Source organism: Benincasa hispida, chromosome 10 (genome assembly GCF_027475165.1).
Source record: "Benincasa hispida cultivar pf3 chromosome 10, pf3_genome.v1.1, whole genome shotgun sequence".
NCBI lineage: Eukaryota > Viridiplantae > Streptophyta > Magnoliopsida > Cucurbitales > Cucurbitaceae > Benincasa > Benincasa hispida.
Window position 1 is genome coordinate 17,603,979 of NC_143487.1, and position 12,896 is coordinate 17,616,874.

General features: G+C 36.4%; 1 protein-coding gene across 1 annotated transcript; it reads right to left on the bottom strand.

Moving 5' to 3' along the window:
* Window positions 1-715: 715 nt before the first annotated feature.
* On the bottom strand, window positions 716-5,027 carry LOC120088431 (Acid phosphatase/vanadium-dependent haloperoxidase-related protein). Its single transcript, XM_039045721.2, has 5 exons — window positions 4,634-5,027; window positions 4,394-4,528; window positions 4,266-4,303; window positions 4,112-4,178; window positions 716-1,248 (listed from the first exon to the last, which is right to left on the bottom strand). Exons 1-5 carry the CDS (start codon window positions 4,820-4,822, stop codon window positions 859-861), a joined length of 819 nt encoding a protein of 272 aa, XP_038901649.1. The 5' UTR covers window positions 4,823-5,027; the 3' UTR covers window positions 716-858.
* Between the last annotated feature and the right edge of the window lie 7,869 nt (window positions 5,028-12,896).

A 12,896-nucleotide genomic window follows, 5' to 3' on the forward strand; every position in this document is an offset into this window, starting at 1 on the left:
TTTTGACATTTGTTTAGAAAATACACTTTTTCAAAAGTTGTAATATTACTCTTGTTTATTTATAAACATTTAAAAAATTATCTTTAGAAAAAAAAAAGAATACCGTAGATGTTACGTGAAAATGTCTATATCAAAGAAAAATGATGTTTTTTAAAACAAAAGTTCACATGTATTCTCAACCCAATATAAACATTGGTAAATGAGCAATTTACCCTACCCAAAGTGCAAGCGAAGAAACTCTGAAATATAAAATATTCCTCCTCCATTTTTTACCCAGTCTATCTACTATTTATGTTTTCACTGAGCTTTCTTTTATAATTCTTTATATATATAAATATATAATTAAGACAATTAAGAGAGCAATTGCTTCAATTGAGAATTTTACTTTTCTACTTACAACAAGAAACTGGAAACTCCCAACACAAAATAGGAAGCCAAGAATTTTCAAATACATAGTTAACAAGAGTTCCTGTATTCACCTATCTGGATCTTACATCGTAATTTCCTCAAATTATAGTACACTTGTACTTGTTGATGGCGTGTTTGGAAGTGAATCTAAAATAGTAATTTTTTTTTTTTTTTTTAATTTTCAAAATCAATCATAAAATGCTTCTAATCATTCAAAGTCAAATTTAAGATTATGAAAATTACATTTAACATTAAACATTGAATTCAACAAAAATGATTATAAACATTTCAAAATCACTCCCAAACATGCCTCCAATCTAATGTTATGCCTTAACATAAAATTATCATTTAATTATCTTATTCGAGTTTAGCATTGACAAAGAAGATGTGACTGTACAGCGGTTCATTTGTGAGATAATTGTGTATATAAATCATTCTTTTGTTCTGATATCACAATAATGAAATGGTAATCAGACTAACCGTGAAGCCCAACAAAGCACCAGCTGCAACTTCAATCTCAGTATGGCCTATTGACTCTTTAAATGGCTTCCAACGACTAGCCTCCATTCTTGATGCTTCTTCCAAATCATTTGCTATGCCTGAGGATGCGACATCCTGCTTTACTGGACTCGGTGCCATTAGGGCCTTGGTCGATTCCTCGGATAATATGGGACTGCCAATCTCAAGATTTCTATTGAGTGAAGATGATACTCTCTTTTCGAGTTGGGAATCGACTCGAAGATCTTGTTCTTTATAGGGAAATGATGAGTTCACTGGTGTCTCTGTTTGTAACAGCTTGTTGATGGCTTTAGCATGTTTTCCAACTTCTCTCCTGACTCCCTGCAGAATAGAAAATTTTGTTGTTAATTGCCAAGTAACTATATAAATTTTGATACTTCTGTCTTTATCATAGACAAAATAAGATCCATGTACATCGCCTTTTATAAACTAACAAACAGTTGGCCGTTTGTGGTTCGGATCTTCCACCCTTCATTGTATAAAAAAAACAAACAAACAAGCAGTCTCATCACCAACAAAAAGTAAAGAATATTATGCTTAAATCCCTCCCCCCCCACCCCAAAAAAAAAAAATTCCATTTGATAATCATTCGAGTTAAACACTATTTTCACTCATAAGTTTATATGTTTTGTCATTTACTTTCTACTCGTATTATAAAAAAATCAAGATAACTTAAAAAAGTAAGTTTCAAAAGCTTGTTCTTGTTTTTAAAATATGACTAGAAATTCAAGTGTTTCTTAACAAGTATGTAAACTATAATAGGAAAATTGAGGGGAAAAATAAGCATAAATCTTTAAAACAGAAAACTTAAAACAAAATTGTTATCAAACGGACCTAACCAATACAGCTGAAATAACAAATTGATGAATTACAATCTAAATGACAGCTCAGTGAACTGCCTAAACATTGATTACTCTTATTGATACCAGAAAAAGGCAGGGCACTCACATAAGAAATTTCTGAACGGTTATAGATCCTGCTCCAAATACTGCAGGAGATTCTAAAGAATGTATATAGGGAGGCTTGAGAGGACCGTTGCAAAAAAATGAGTGAGCCATAAAGGAAGAGTTTCCAATCGGCAAAGTTCGCTAAAATTCTTCAATCACAGGATCTTTCAGCAGAAGGCTGAACCCTTGGGTTTCCATAAAGAGGAAGCCCAGGATCAAAGGCAAGCTTCCCACACCAGTCACCACGATTTAGACTGCCTCTTAGAGAAACAATATATCCCAACGACATTAAATTTAAATCAGTTAATCTTCATGCTCAAGGCCTTCTCGAAAAGTTTAATGATATTAATTACATTCCTCAGTTTGGAGCGATCATAGAAGGAAAATACAAAAGTATCATTAGCAAACTGTAAACGACTGATAAGAGGTACAACTACGGATTTCCACTACACCACCCTCCGACCCACTAAGGACCAAAAGGTAAATTACTAAGATAACCTGCGACAAATACTTCTTTTAAAAAAAACAGAAACAAACACTTTTCATTGATGAAATAAAGAGACTAATTATTACAAGACAACGGGGGGAGGGGTTCTTGCCAAGGAAAAGAAAAAATTTGGTGTTCAAATCATAGCCAAAAACAACTTTCTCCACCTTTCCCCAAAGCCCTTGACTTGAAGGACATCAATAGCAACCAAGGGAATCCTAGTTAGGTTTATCATAGATTTTCCCAAAATTCAATTTCAAAATCATCTCCCTTTTTGTTTTTTCTTTAGGAATCATCGACCACTTTTTTTCCAAGATCAATGAAACGAAATCTTTGATCTGCCACAGCCAACAAAAGTAGATTCGACAGAGGGGCAGAACTGTTTAAGCCTCTTTGTTAGAACTTTGTAGTGATTGTTTTTTTTAAGAAACCAAACTTTCATTTAGAAAGATGAAGGAATGTACAAGAGAAAAAAAAAAAAAAAAAAAAACTGACAAAGAAAGGCGTCCAAATACTAATACAGAAACCGATTCTAATCTAAGAGAATCAAACCAAGCTTAGATATAAACATACACATCATTTCCAGTGACAAAATATCAAACCACCAGCAACAAAACAATTTTGTTTCTTTTGAAAACTGCAACATCCCATGCTCGGATACCGCAGGAAAGAATCTTGTGAGCGTCAATGATCACAGCAAAAGCCAAGGAAGGGTAACAGATATCATAGGAATTGTTATCTCAATGAAAGTTTGTTTCTCGTCTTTATACATCTTTTCATATTTCTCAATGAAAGGTAGGTTTCTTATCAAACAAAAAACAAATCCTTAAGACTTCAAATGTTATTTGTCCAATTTTTCCCTGGCCAACTATTGCCATGATACCTATTGTTCAGTTCTATATTAAAAGAAGTTTAACCTATTCTACAATATCTCGCCAACAAGAGCTTAGCTCAACTGACACCTATATGTGCTGAGGACCAAGAGGTCCGTGGTTCAAATCTCCCACCCCCAATTTGTACTAAAAAAATCTATTCTACAATGTCTCGATTGAATTTAAGATGTTACTTCTTATATAGGGTCCTGAACCATTTAACTACATACGATTACTAACCCAAGGACTTATATCCATTATTCATCCAACCGAATGGGTTGTTGGATGTCATCAAGATAAATTAGAAGATGCATGTCATGCAGAACATCGAGAAGGTCAACTTTTCAATATGGAATCCTCAACAAATGAAACATCGAGTCTAGCCGGTAAAATTGGAAAAAAAAGAAAAAAAAAGCTAATTTATAACAAATACCCCTGATTTTCCTTTCTGTTTCAAAAATACCCCTATACTTCCAAAAGTTGCAATATTATCCCTCAGAATTTCGAATAAATCGGGACTTAGAGCTGTATGAGGATGATCTAATAAATCGGGACTTAGAGCTGTGTGAGGATGATCTAAAACGATGATGGTTCAAATTTTCGTTTTATGTCACTTACTACACCATTTCACATCTCAATTTCCGTCCAAATTCTAACGAATTTCTGCTTCAAGGGTATTTTTGAAACATTTACAAAAGTTCAAGGATAATATTGCAACTTTTGAAAGTACGGGTATTTTTTATAATTTAACCAGAAAAAATCACCACTAATCCACAAAAAGATGCCAGAAAAGAGAAGGGAAGGTGATGATTATTAACCAGTAGAACGTGCGTCAAATAAGAAAATAGTAGTAGAAGAAGAAGAGCCTTCATACTTGCCTGAGCATCGTACATAATAAGGGACGCGTAAACTACAGTTATGCCAAAAATGGAATCGGCAAGACCCCTGCGATTATAATCTTAAGTAATGTCATGGAAAGTTCTTTAAAACAAAAGCCAAACGACAAAGAACGCATATTAAGCAGTTGATTACCTCTCAGCGCCGAGGATTGTAGCAGCAGCAACCACCGCCTAAAACATTTTCATAACAACAGCAGTCACGGTTGTGATTATGTTCAGAACAAGAAATCAGAACATAGAAAACAAAGAATGTCTACTAACAGAGGAATGGGTCGAAGGGAAGCCTCCAGCTTCAAAGGCAGTTCTGATGTTAAACTCTCTGCCATAGAAAACAACAGACGTGAAAGGCTTCGCGAGTTGCCCAATCGCAGCGGACACACCGGCGGAAACTAAAACCTTGAGAGAAACAAATTGAGCAAAGTTCAAGGAAATATTCCTCCATTGAGAACAAGGGAAAGGCCATATCGATACTGAGTGAGATGAATGAAGGCAACGAATTACCTTGTTGTGGGTGAGTTGAACGATTTCGTCAAGCAATATAGCTCTCGGAGCGGTGAAAATTGAAGGAGAAGGGCTTAATTTTCTGAGACGAATATGAAAGTAGTGTTGGTGATGGGAAGGATGAGTAATTAGCCGTGTCTGAGATGGAAAAGGAACGGCGGTGGCGGAGCTGCACCATGACAATGACATTCTTCTTCTCTTCCCACTGCAATGACAAGAAGAAGCCTGAAGGCAAGAAGGTTTGAAGTCAACTTGCCATAGCAGCGGCCAATATTAATCTGTTTTTCGAATCCAGCGGGGTTTTGTTCACCACCAGTCTCTCCATCTCTCGTCTTATCATCTCCTTCCGTCAAAAGCAAAGAAATGACATTTTGGAAATGTTTTACCAAATTATTTTTTCGAAAAATATCAATTTATGTTATTAAACTTTTGGCTTGTAAAAAAAGGGAAAAAAAAAGTTTGTAACGGTTGTTAAAATATAATATAATAAATAAATAAATATTAAAATAATATATAAATAAAATAAAATAAAATAGCAAAATATAAAATAAGAAATTTCTCTAAATTCTCCGTTTTTTCCAATTTTCATAGATTGAACACCAATATGTGTCTTTCAAAATCTAATATTTATAGCTACTTAGAAGTAGAGATGTCCAATTTTTCCACGGGAACGGGACGGGGATTCCTCGATTAGGTGAGGAATGGAGAAAAAAAATCCCCATGAGTTCAACGGGGACCAGGACGGGAATGCATTCATCATCCCCGCCCCACCCTTGCCCCGTTCCTCGTTTCCCGTCCTCGTCCCGATTAGTTTCTACATATTTATTTAGTATAGTTATCTAGTGTTATGTTATTATTATTTTTATATAAATATTATATTTAAATTTCAAATTTGATTATTTATTGAGAAAGATAATGAATATGTTTAAATTGAATATTTAAATTCAGATTATATATGTGAATAATTTGATTTATATTTATTTCTTTCTACTAAAAACTAATTAGTTTTTTTAGGCCAAAATTTGAGTAATTTATCTTTAAATTCAAATTATCATGTGAAACTAACCATAATAAACAATTTAGTGATAAAGTTAATTATTTGATTAAAATTTGTTCACATTAGTATTTAAATTAATTGACTTTTTACAAAAAAAAAAAAAAAAAAAAGTAACGGGGACAAATTTCTTGCGAGGAACCCGATCCCCGTGAATTCCCCTCGAGGAATCCCTGCCTTGATCCCCGTGGGGGAATTTCACGGGATGGAGAATGAAATGGGGAGCGGGGATGGGGATGAGGAATAACATCCTCAGCCCCGCCTCACCCCATGGACATCTCTACTTAGGAGGTGGATTACATTGACACTAATAATGTGTAATACATATGGACAACATATTGAAGTAATGGATAAGTAACACATGGCCAATGGACACTAATAATGAGCTTCTACATTACACCTAATTTAACATATTTATAATGCTCCCACTTAGATGCCTATTATAGATGAAATATGTCTCGTTAAAACCTTACTAGGAAAAAAACTCACTGAAAAAAAATCATAGTGAAGGAAAAAGAGTACATATGTAACGACCCGACTCCCTAGGACTCGAGCTAGGCCGTTACTATACACATGCATGCATAGAATTTAAAATGATACATTTTCATAGCGAAATAAATGCTAAATAAATAAAGTCAAATAAAAAACTTTCATTAAAACTAAATAAAATTCAAATAACAGGGTACCCATAAATCATAATTAGAAATTTAATGAGTCTAGAAAACTGTAAAAGTTTGGAAACAAATAAAAATCAGTAAGTTTCAAACATGAAGACTGAAAGTGGAAAAACTGAAAGAAATCTAAACATCATGAGCGGAAGCATAAAAATGGTCCTAGTGGCTCGATCACGGATTCCGCTTGTCATTCGTCGGCGCGTCCCTACTCCTATCTGAAACATAAACATGAGAAGGGTGAGTATAAAATACTCAGTAAGTAATCCCACTACCGAGATCAGACTAAGCATTTATGTCCAATAAATGCAATATGAATTGAAACTCTCTACTAGTGGAACCTGAAGATTTAAAGTCAAATAACAGGAAAAAATTTCCTATGGGGAACTCGATCCCCGTGAATTCTCCACGGGGAATCCCCGTCCTGATCCCCGTGGGGAATGAAATGGGGAGTGGGGATGGGGATGGGCAATAGCATCCTCGGTCCCGCCCCGCCCAGTGGACATCTCTACTTAGGAAGTGGATTACATTGACACTAATAGTGTATAATACACATGGACAATACATTGGGGTAATGGATAAGTAACACATGGCCAATGGACACTAATAATGAGCTTATACATTACACCTAATTTAACATACTTATAATGCTCCCCCTTAGATGCCCATTATAGATGAAATATGTCTCATTAAAACCTTACTAGCAAAAAACCCACTGAAAAAAAAAATCATAGTGAAGGAAAAATAGTACATATATAACGATCCGACTCTCTAGGACTCGAACTAGGCCGTTACTATGCACATGCATGCATAGAATTTAAAATGAAACTTTTTCATAGCGAAATAAATGCTAAATAAATAAAGTCAAATAAAAGACTTTCATTAAAACTAAATAAAAGTCAAATAACAGGGTACCTATAAATCATAATTAGAAATTTAATGAGTCTAAAAAACTGTAAAAGTTTGGAAACGAATACTAATCAGTAAGTTTCAAACATGAAGACTGAAAGTGGAAAAACATGAAAGAAATCTAAACATCATGAGCGAAAGCATAAAACCAGTCCCAGTGGCTCGATCACGGATTTCGTTTGTCATTCGCCGACGCATCCCTACTCTTACCTAAAACATAAACATGAGAAAGGGTGAGTATAAAATACTCAGTAAGTAACCCCACTACCGGGGTCAGGCTAAGAATTTATGTCCAATAAATGTAACATGAACTAAACTCTCTACTAATGGGACCTGAAGATTTCCCTTACATGGCTCACTTTTTTTTTCTTTCCCCCAGAGTGCACCTTTTACGTACACCCCAGGTCCTCTCTATGATTGTAGGGACGTGTACCTCTTTCGTACACATGGATATGCATACACCTCTTTCCTATACACATAACCCACTGAATGTGTACCTCTTACGTAAACATGGTTATGTATATACCTCTTTCGTATACACATAACCCACTGAATGTGTACCTCTTATGTAAACATGGTTATGTATATACCTCTTTCGTATACACATAACCCACTGAGTGTGTACTTCTTTTGTACACATGGTCATGTATACACCTCTTTCGTATACACATAACCCACTGAGTGTGTACCTCTTTCGTACACCTCAAATTCTCTTTATGAATGTAGGGATGCATACCTCTTTCATATACATGGTTATGTATACACCTCTTTTGTATATACATAACCCACTGAGCGTGCACCTCTTACGTACACCCCAGTACCCTCAAATTATGTGTCACTTTCATATACACCAACCCTAGTATCTCTTTCATGTACTAGCGCCCTCGGGCATGCATCACTTTCATGCGGTCACATAGTCAGGAAAGGAAAGGAGATTGCATCTAACTTCATATTACATATAACATTCACTTAATCCTAAGTCCTCTAAAATCTCCCCATCAATCTCATGTTAATTAACCTCAACATACATATTTAATCTAGTTTTAAATGGATCAACTGTAGCACATCACTCTCATTCACTAAACGATGTAAACAATCACACATTGGAAATTTCATAATACATCATATAGCATACATACTTTCATAATAAATCACATAAATATGTATATCAACAAATGCTCCAACTTTTGCCTAGCTTTAAGACATTCCAATATTAGTCTCGCTTAACCCATAATTTAGGGTCATACTCAATCGTCCTTTTAATATGTCTCATAAAATTCTAAATCATGCTTATACATTAACATGCTTCAGACATATTATCACATGCTCATATATCTTTTCTAATAGTCCATTCAATCTCAGAACAATCAAAATTATCCTTGTAGACAATCTTAAAATCCTCAAAATAAATCTTAAATTTATCGCTCGGCACAAAGGCGATTCCAGTAGTAAGATTATTTACCTCAAACTACACCTAAGTGGCAAGCAATTTAATCTTTCTCCTAGCTTAGATGAATCTTGAACCAAGCCCAAAGTGTAGTTTGTTCCAAAACTGTCTTCAATCTCTCAAACAAATGCCTCAATCTAAGCAATTTAATAATAATGGATAGAACCTCAAACAAATTCTAGCAACTACATTTTAATTCAATCCTTCCAAGGCTTAATATACTTACCAAAATGTTGCTTGGTCCAAAATTAGTTTCAAACTCAAATCCGTTTGCGAACCCAATTTAATCCTGCACAATGCCCGACAACACATTTCGACCTTAAAATTCCTCCAATGCTTGAATCTATGGCCCAAACATAATAGGTGTTAACAATTTTAGCCAAAACCAATTAACCAAAATCTTCAAGGAAAATTCTAAAAGACTCATATCTTACCCAAAACTTCACCGCAAGCCAAAATTTGACAAACAGCGGTGAAGGAAGGCAGTGATTGATAACTTGTAGAAATACAAGTTATTTATACTGTTTTATTTAGATATTGCGGCTAAAAGAAAGGAAAGTTGCATCGATAGTATAGAAATTAGCTAAGAAATGCGAAAATTATAAAATATCGTCAATACACCCACTAACATCATTACGATGGTAGAATAGAATGTTTTAGTTTCAATTTGCAGAAAATCAGTCACCGCATGCGTTCATGGCTCAAAGAAAAAATGAACAACGCATCTACGTTGCATTGCACCCATCAATCAAGAACGAAGAAATGATCAACGCAATGACGACGCATGCGACAATCGATCAAGAGCTCTAGCGATCAACGCAATTTCAACCACATGCGATAATAAAAAATAATACCGCATGCGGCGATTGATTGAAGATGTAAAGAACAACGCATTTGTGGAGGATTCTGACAAGTGTACAGCTTTCAGTTGTGCATTTATGATGGGTTGATTGCGTAACAGAAGAAATTTCTCATTCCGCCATTTCAGGAACTACCATAACCACACAGTGGAGACCACACATTCAAAGAGCCAAGCCTCACCTATAAATAACTTATGCAAATTCACTGAAAGACATACATGAATACATAGAGACGTGCATATACTGATTCTGAGAGAGAGGCTGGTCTGAAGCGACTTACAGAGTAGATCGGGTGAACCACGAGACAAGGCCGAGAGGTGAGTCTCCGAGTAGAAAATCCTTCCAATCCCCATAGTTGAAGCTCTATGCGAAGGTCAATTCTACCAGGAAAGTAAGCCTGAGAGGGAAACTTTCCTCTCCACTACTTTCACACGCCAACAAGCACAACCTCCGTTCCGGATCTGTGTTAAGATGTTGACACTCTTTCTATATTTGTTTTAATTTCTATTTCATCATCTGTATTCATCTTCTTTACTCCTTCATTCACAACATATATCAGACGCTTGATTTTAGTATTAAATGTTATGATAATTTCTATTGTCATTCTCTATCTCTTTCTGTACATCCATAATTCATTTTCTCTATGATATGTTCTTAATCCCATGGGTAAATAGTAAGAATTAAGCGAGTAAGTTAATTTGTGTTAAGGAAATAATTAAGTTTAGCTAAATCATGCTCGACAACATCTTCGCTTGTGAGAGCAGAAGTGAAGATGTTATTCCGCCTATCGAGAGAAGGTTGGAAGAATGCGTTAACTAAAGCAAGAAGTATTTCCAGAGATGGAAACAACCTTGCGTTCATCACGTTCATCCCTATTTCACCATAGAGATATGGGAACGCGGGCGATCACCGAGAGGTGTACGCCAAGGGAAAGCGGAACCTTAGTTGCATCTTTAACGTAATTGACAAACTTGCGATGTTTTTACTATTTACTCTTTCTCTTTCTGCTTCATTCATAAAAACTTGCCATCGTATACATCGAATCTTTGTACAACTTCACAGTCAGTTCTCGACCTTAGTATCGTGTATCATGTATCTTGTATTGTGTATCATATTAGTTTAGGATTTCTTTTATTAACGCATTTTTACTTTCACCGAAATTTATATTTCTGTATAAACCCAAATTCTTTATCATTGTTAAAAACCGGTCGCATGTATCACAATAGTAGCACATTAACGAAAATAATCCCTGTGTTTGACCTCGGATTATTCTGAGAAACTTGTGTTGGAATTATACTTGATTTCAGCGCAAGGAAACTTATGACACGCACTACTACATTGCATACTACGAACATATCATAACAACGCATACACTTAGACATAGTATCGCACAGAAATTCTCTTTATCGCAAAGCACTTGAGCCCAATTAGAGCAGCGTTAGACTTAGATAAAGAGATTAACTTTTATGTCATCAAGTTTATGGCGCCGTTACCGGGGACATGAGCTTGTAGCACATTATCTATCATCACAGTGCATGCATAACAAGGAAGTAATTTTTATCGTTACAAGTTTATGGTGCCGTTGCCGAGGATTGGTAACGGTTAGTGTTGAATACTTTTGTGGTATTTTGTAGAACAGATCTCTTTGTACTGTCTGTTTAACGCGAAGAATAGGCAGATGGTTTATGAGTATTGGAATTGATCCAGAAACTTTAAGCGGTAAATTGGCCAGTGGGAATCAAGGGGTAAATTTAGGCGAAGAAGAAACATGACAAATAATAATGAGAGGCCCAATGGGAATCAAGGGGTAAATTGGCCAGTGCAAGACCCTGTATTTCTTGCTGCTGACTGCAACATCCTTATGAGGAACTATGCAGCGCCGAATTTTTATAACTTCTCGCCCGGAATTTTAAGACCCACGGTTGAGGAGAATGTAAGGTTTGAGATAAGGCCGATCATGCTTCAGATGATCCAAAATGCAGGACAATTCGAAGGTCTACAAGGAGAAGACCCACATGCTCATTTGACTAGCTTTGTAGAAATGTGCAACGCATTCTCCATACCTAGTGTGACTCTCGAAGGTATTAGATTGTATCTTTTCCCATATACATTGCGGGATGAGGCAAGAAGGTGGGCTCAGTCACTAAAGCCAAATGAAATCAACGCATGGGATCAGTTTGTCGAAAAGTTAATGAATAGATTCTTCCCTTCAGCCGTCAACGCAAGGAGACGGAGGGATGTGTTGAATTTCGAACAGAAGGGTTATGAAACTTTGAGCATCGCCTGGGTGCGATTCAGGCAATTAGTGAAGAACTGTCCGCACATTGGGATTCCCGATTGCGTTCTGATGGAGACTTTTTATAATGGCTTAGATCGGTCAACGTAAGCAGTTGCTGACGCCTCCGCGACAGGAGGATTGATGGATAAGACATATACGGAAGCAAGATCATCTTAGATCGCATCTCGCGAAATACAGATGAGTGGTTAGATAACGGGTATGAGGAAAGAGGTTCGGAGCAAAGAAGAGCAGAAGGTGCCATTGTACCAGCTGATACAATGAACACCCTGGTAGACCAGATGACCACAATGACCTCGCTCCTTCAGACTATGGCTATTCAGCAAGGACATCTCTCTCAAAGTTCAGCGCAAGCCAATGCATTGACACACGTGGGCGCAATAAATTGCATTCAATGTAGATAGGGACACTCAGTGGAAGTCTGCCTGTTGAATCAACAATCCGTATACTCTATCTACAATGAACCATTTAGTAACACTTACAATCCTAGTTGGCGAATCACCCAACTTTCAGTTGGGACGGGAATCATAACCAGAGGGGCCAAGGTAATCATCAGAGCAGTCATCATGGAAATCGAGGCAATCCTCTGGTTTTCATTAATCAGAATCTCGGCCAGGGTAACTTTCAGAGTGTACAACCCTACGACCAACCGTCCTTTTCTGACACCTCTTATAGTACCTCATCTTTGGAAACATTATTGAAACATTATATTGAGAAGAACGAGGCAATTAAGCAATTGCAAGCTTCCTCCCTTAGAAATTTGGAGATACAGATTGAACAGCTTACGATTGAACTTAAGAATAAAGCGCCTGGTACGCTGCCTAGCAGCTCGGAAGCATCGAGGCCACGTGGTAAAGAGCAATGTCAAGCCGTGACATTGAGAAGTGGCAAGACAACAGTTCTCGTGCCACCAGTACTGGATTCAGTAACTAGACGAGTAGACTTAACCATCAACGATGACCATTCAACTCAAATAACAGAATCACCAGTTCAGAAGAAAGTACATTTACGAAGGATGAATCTCAG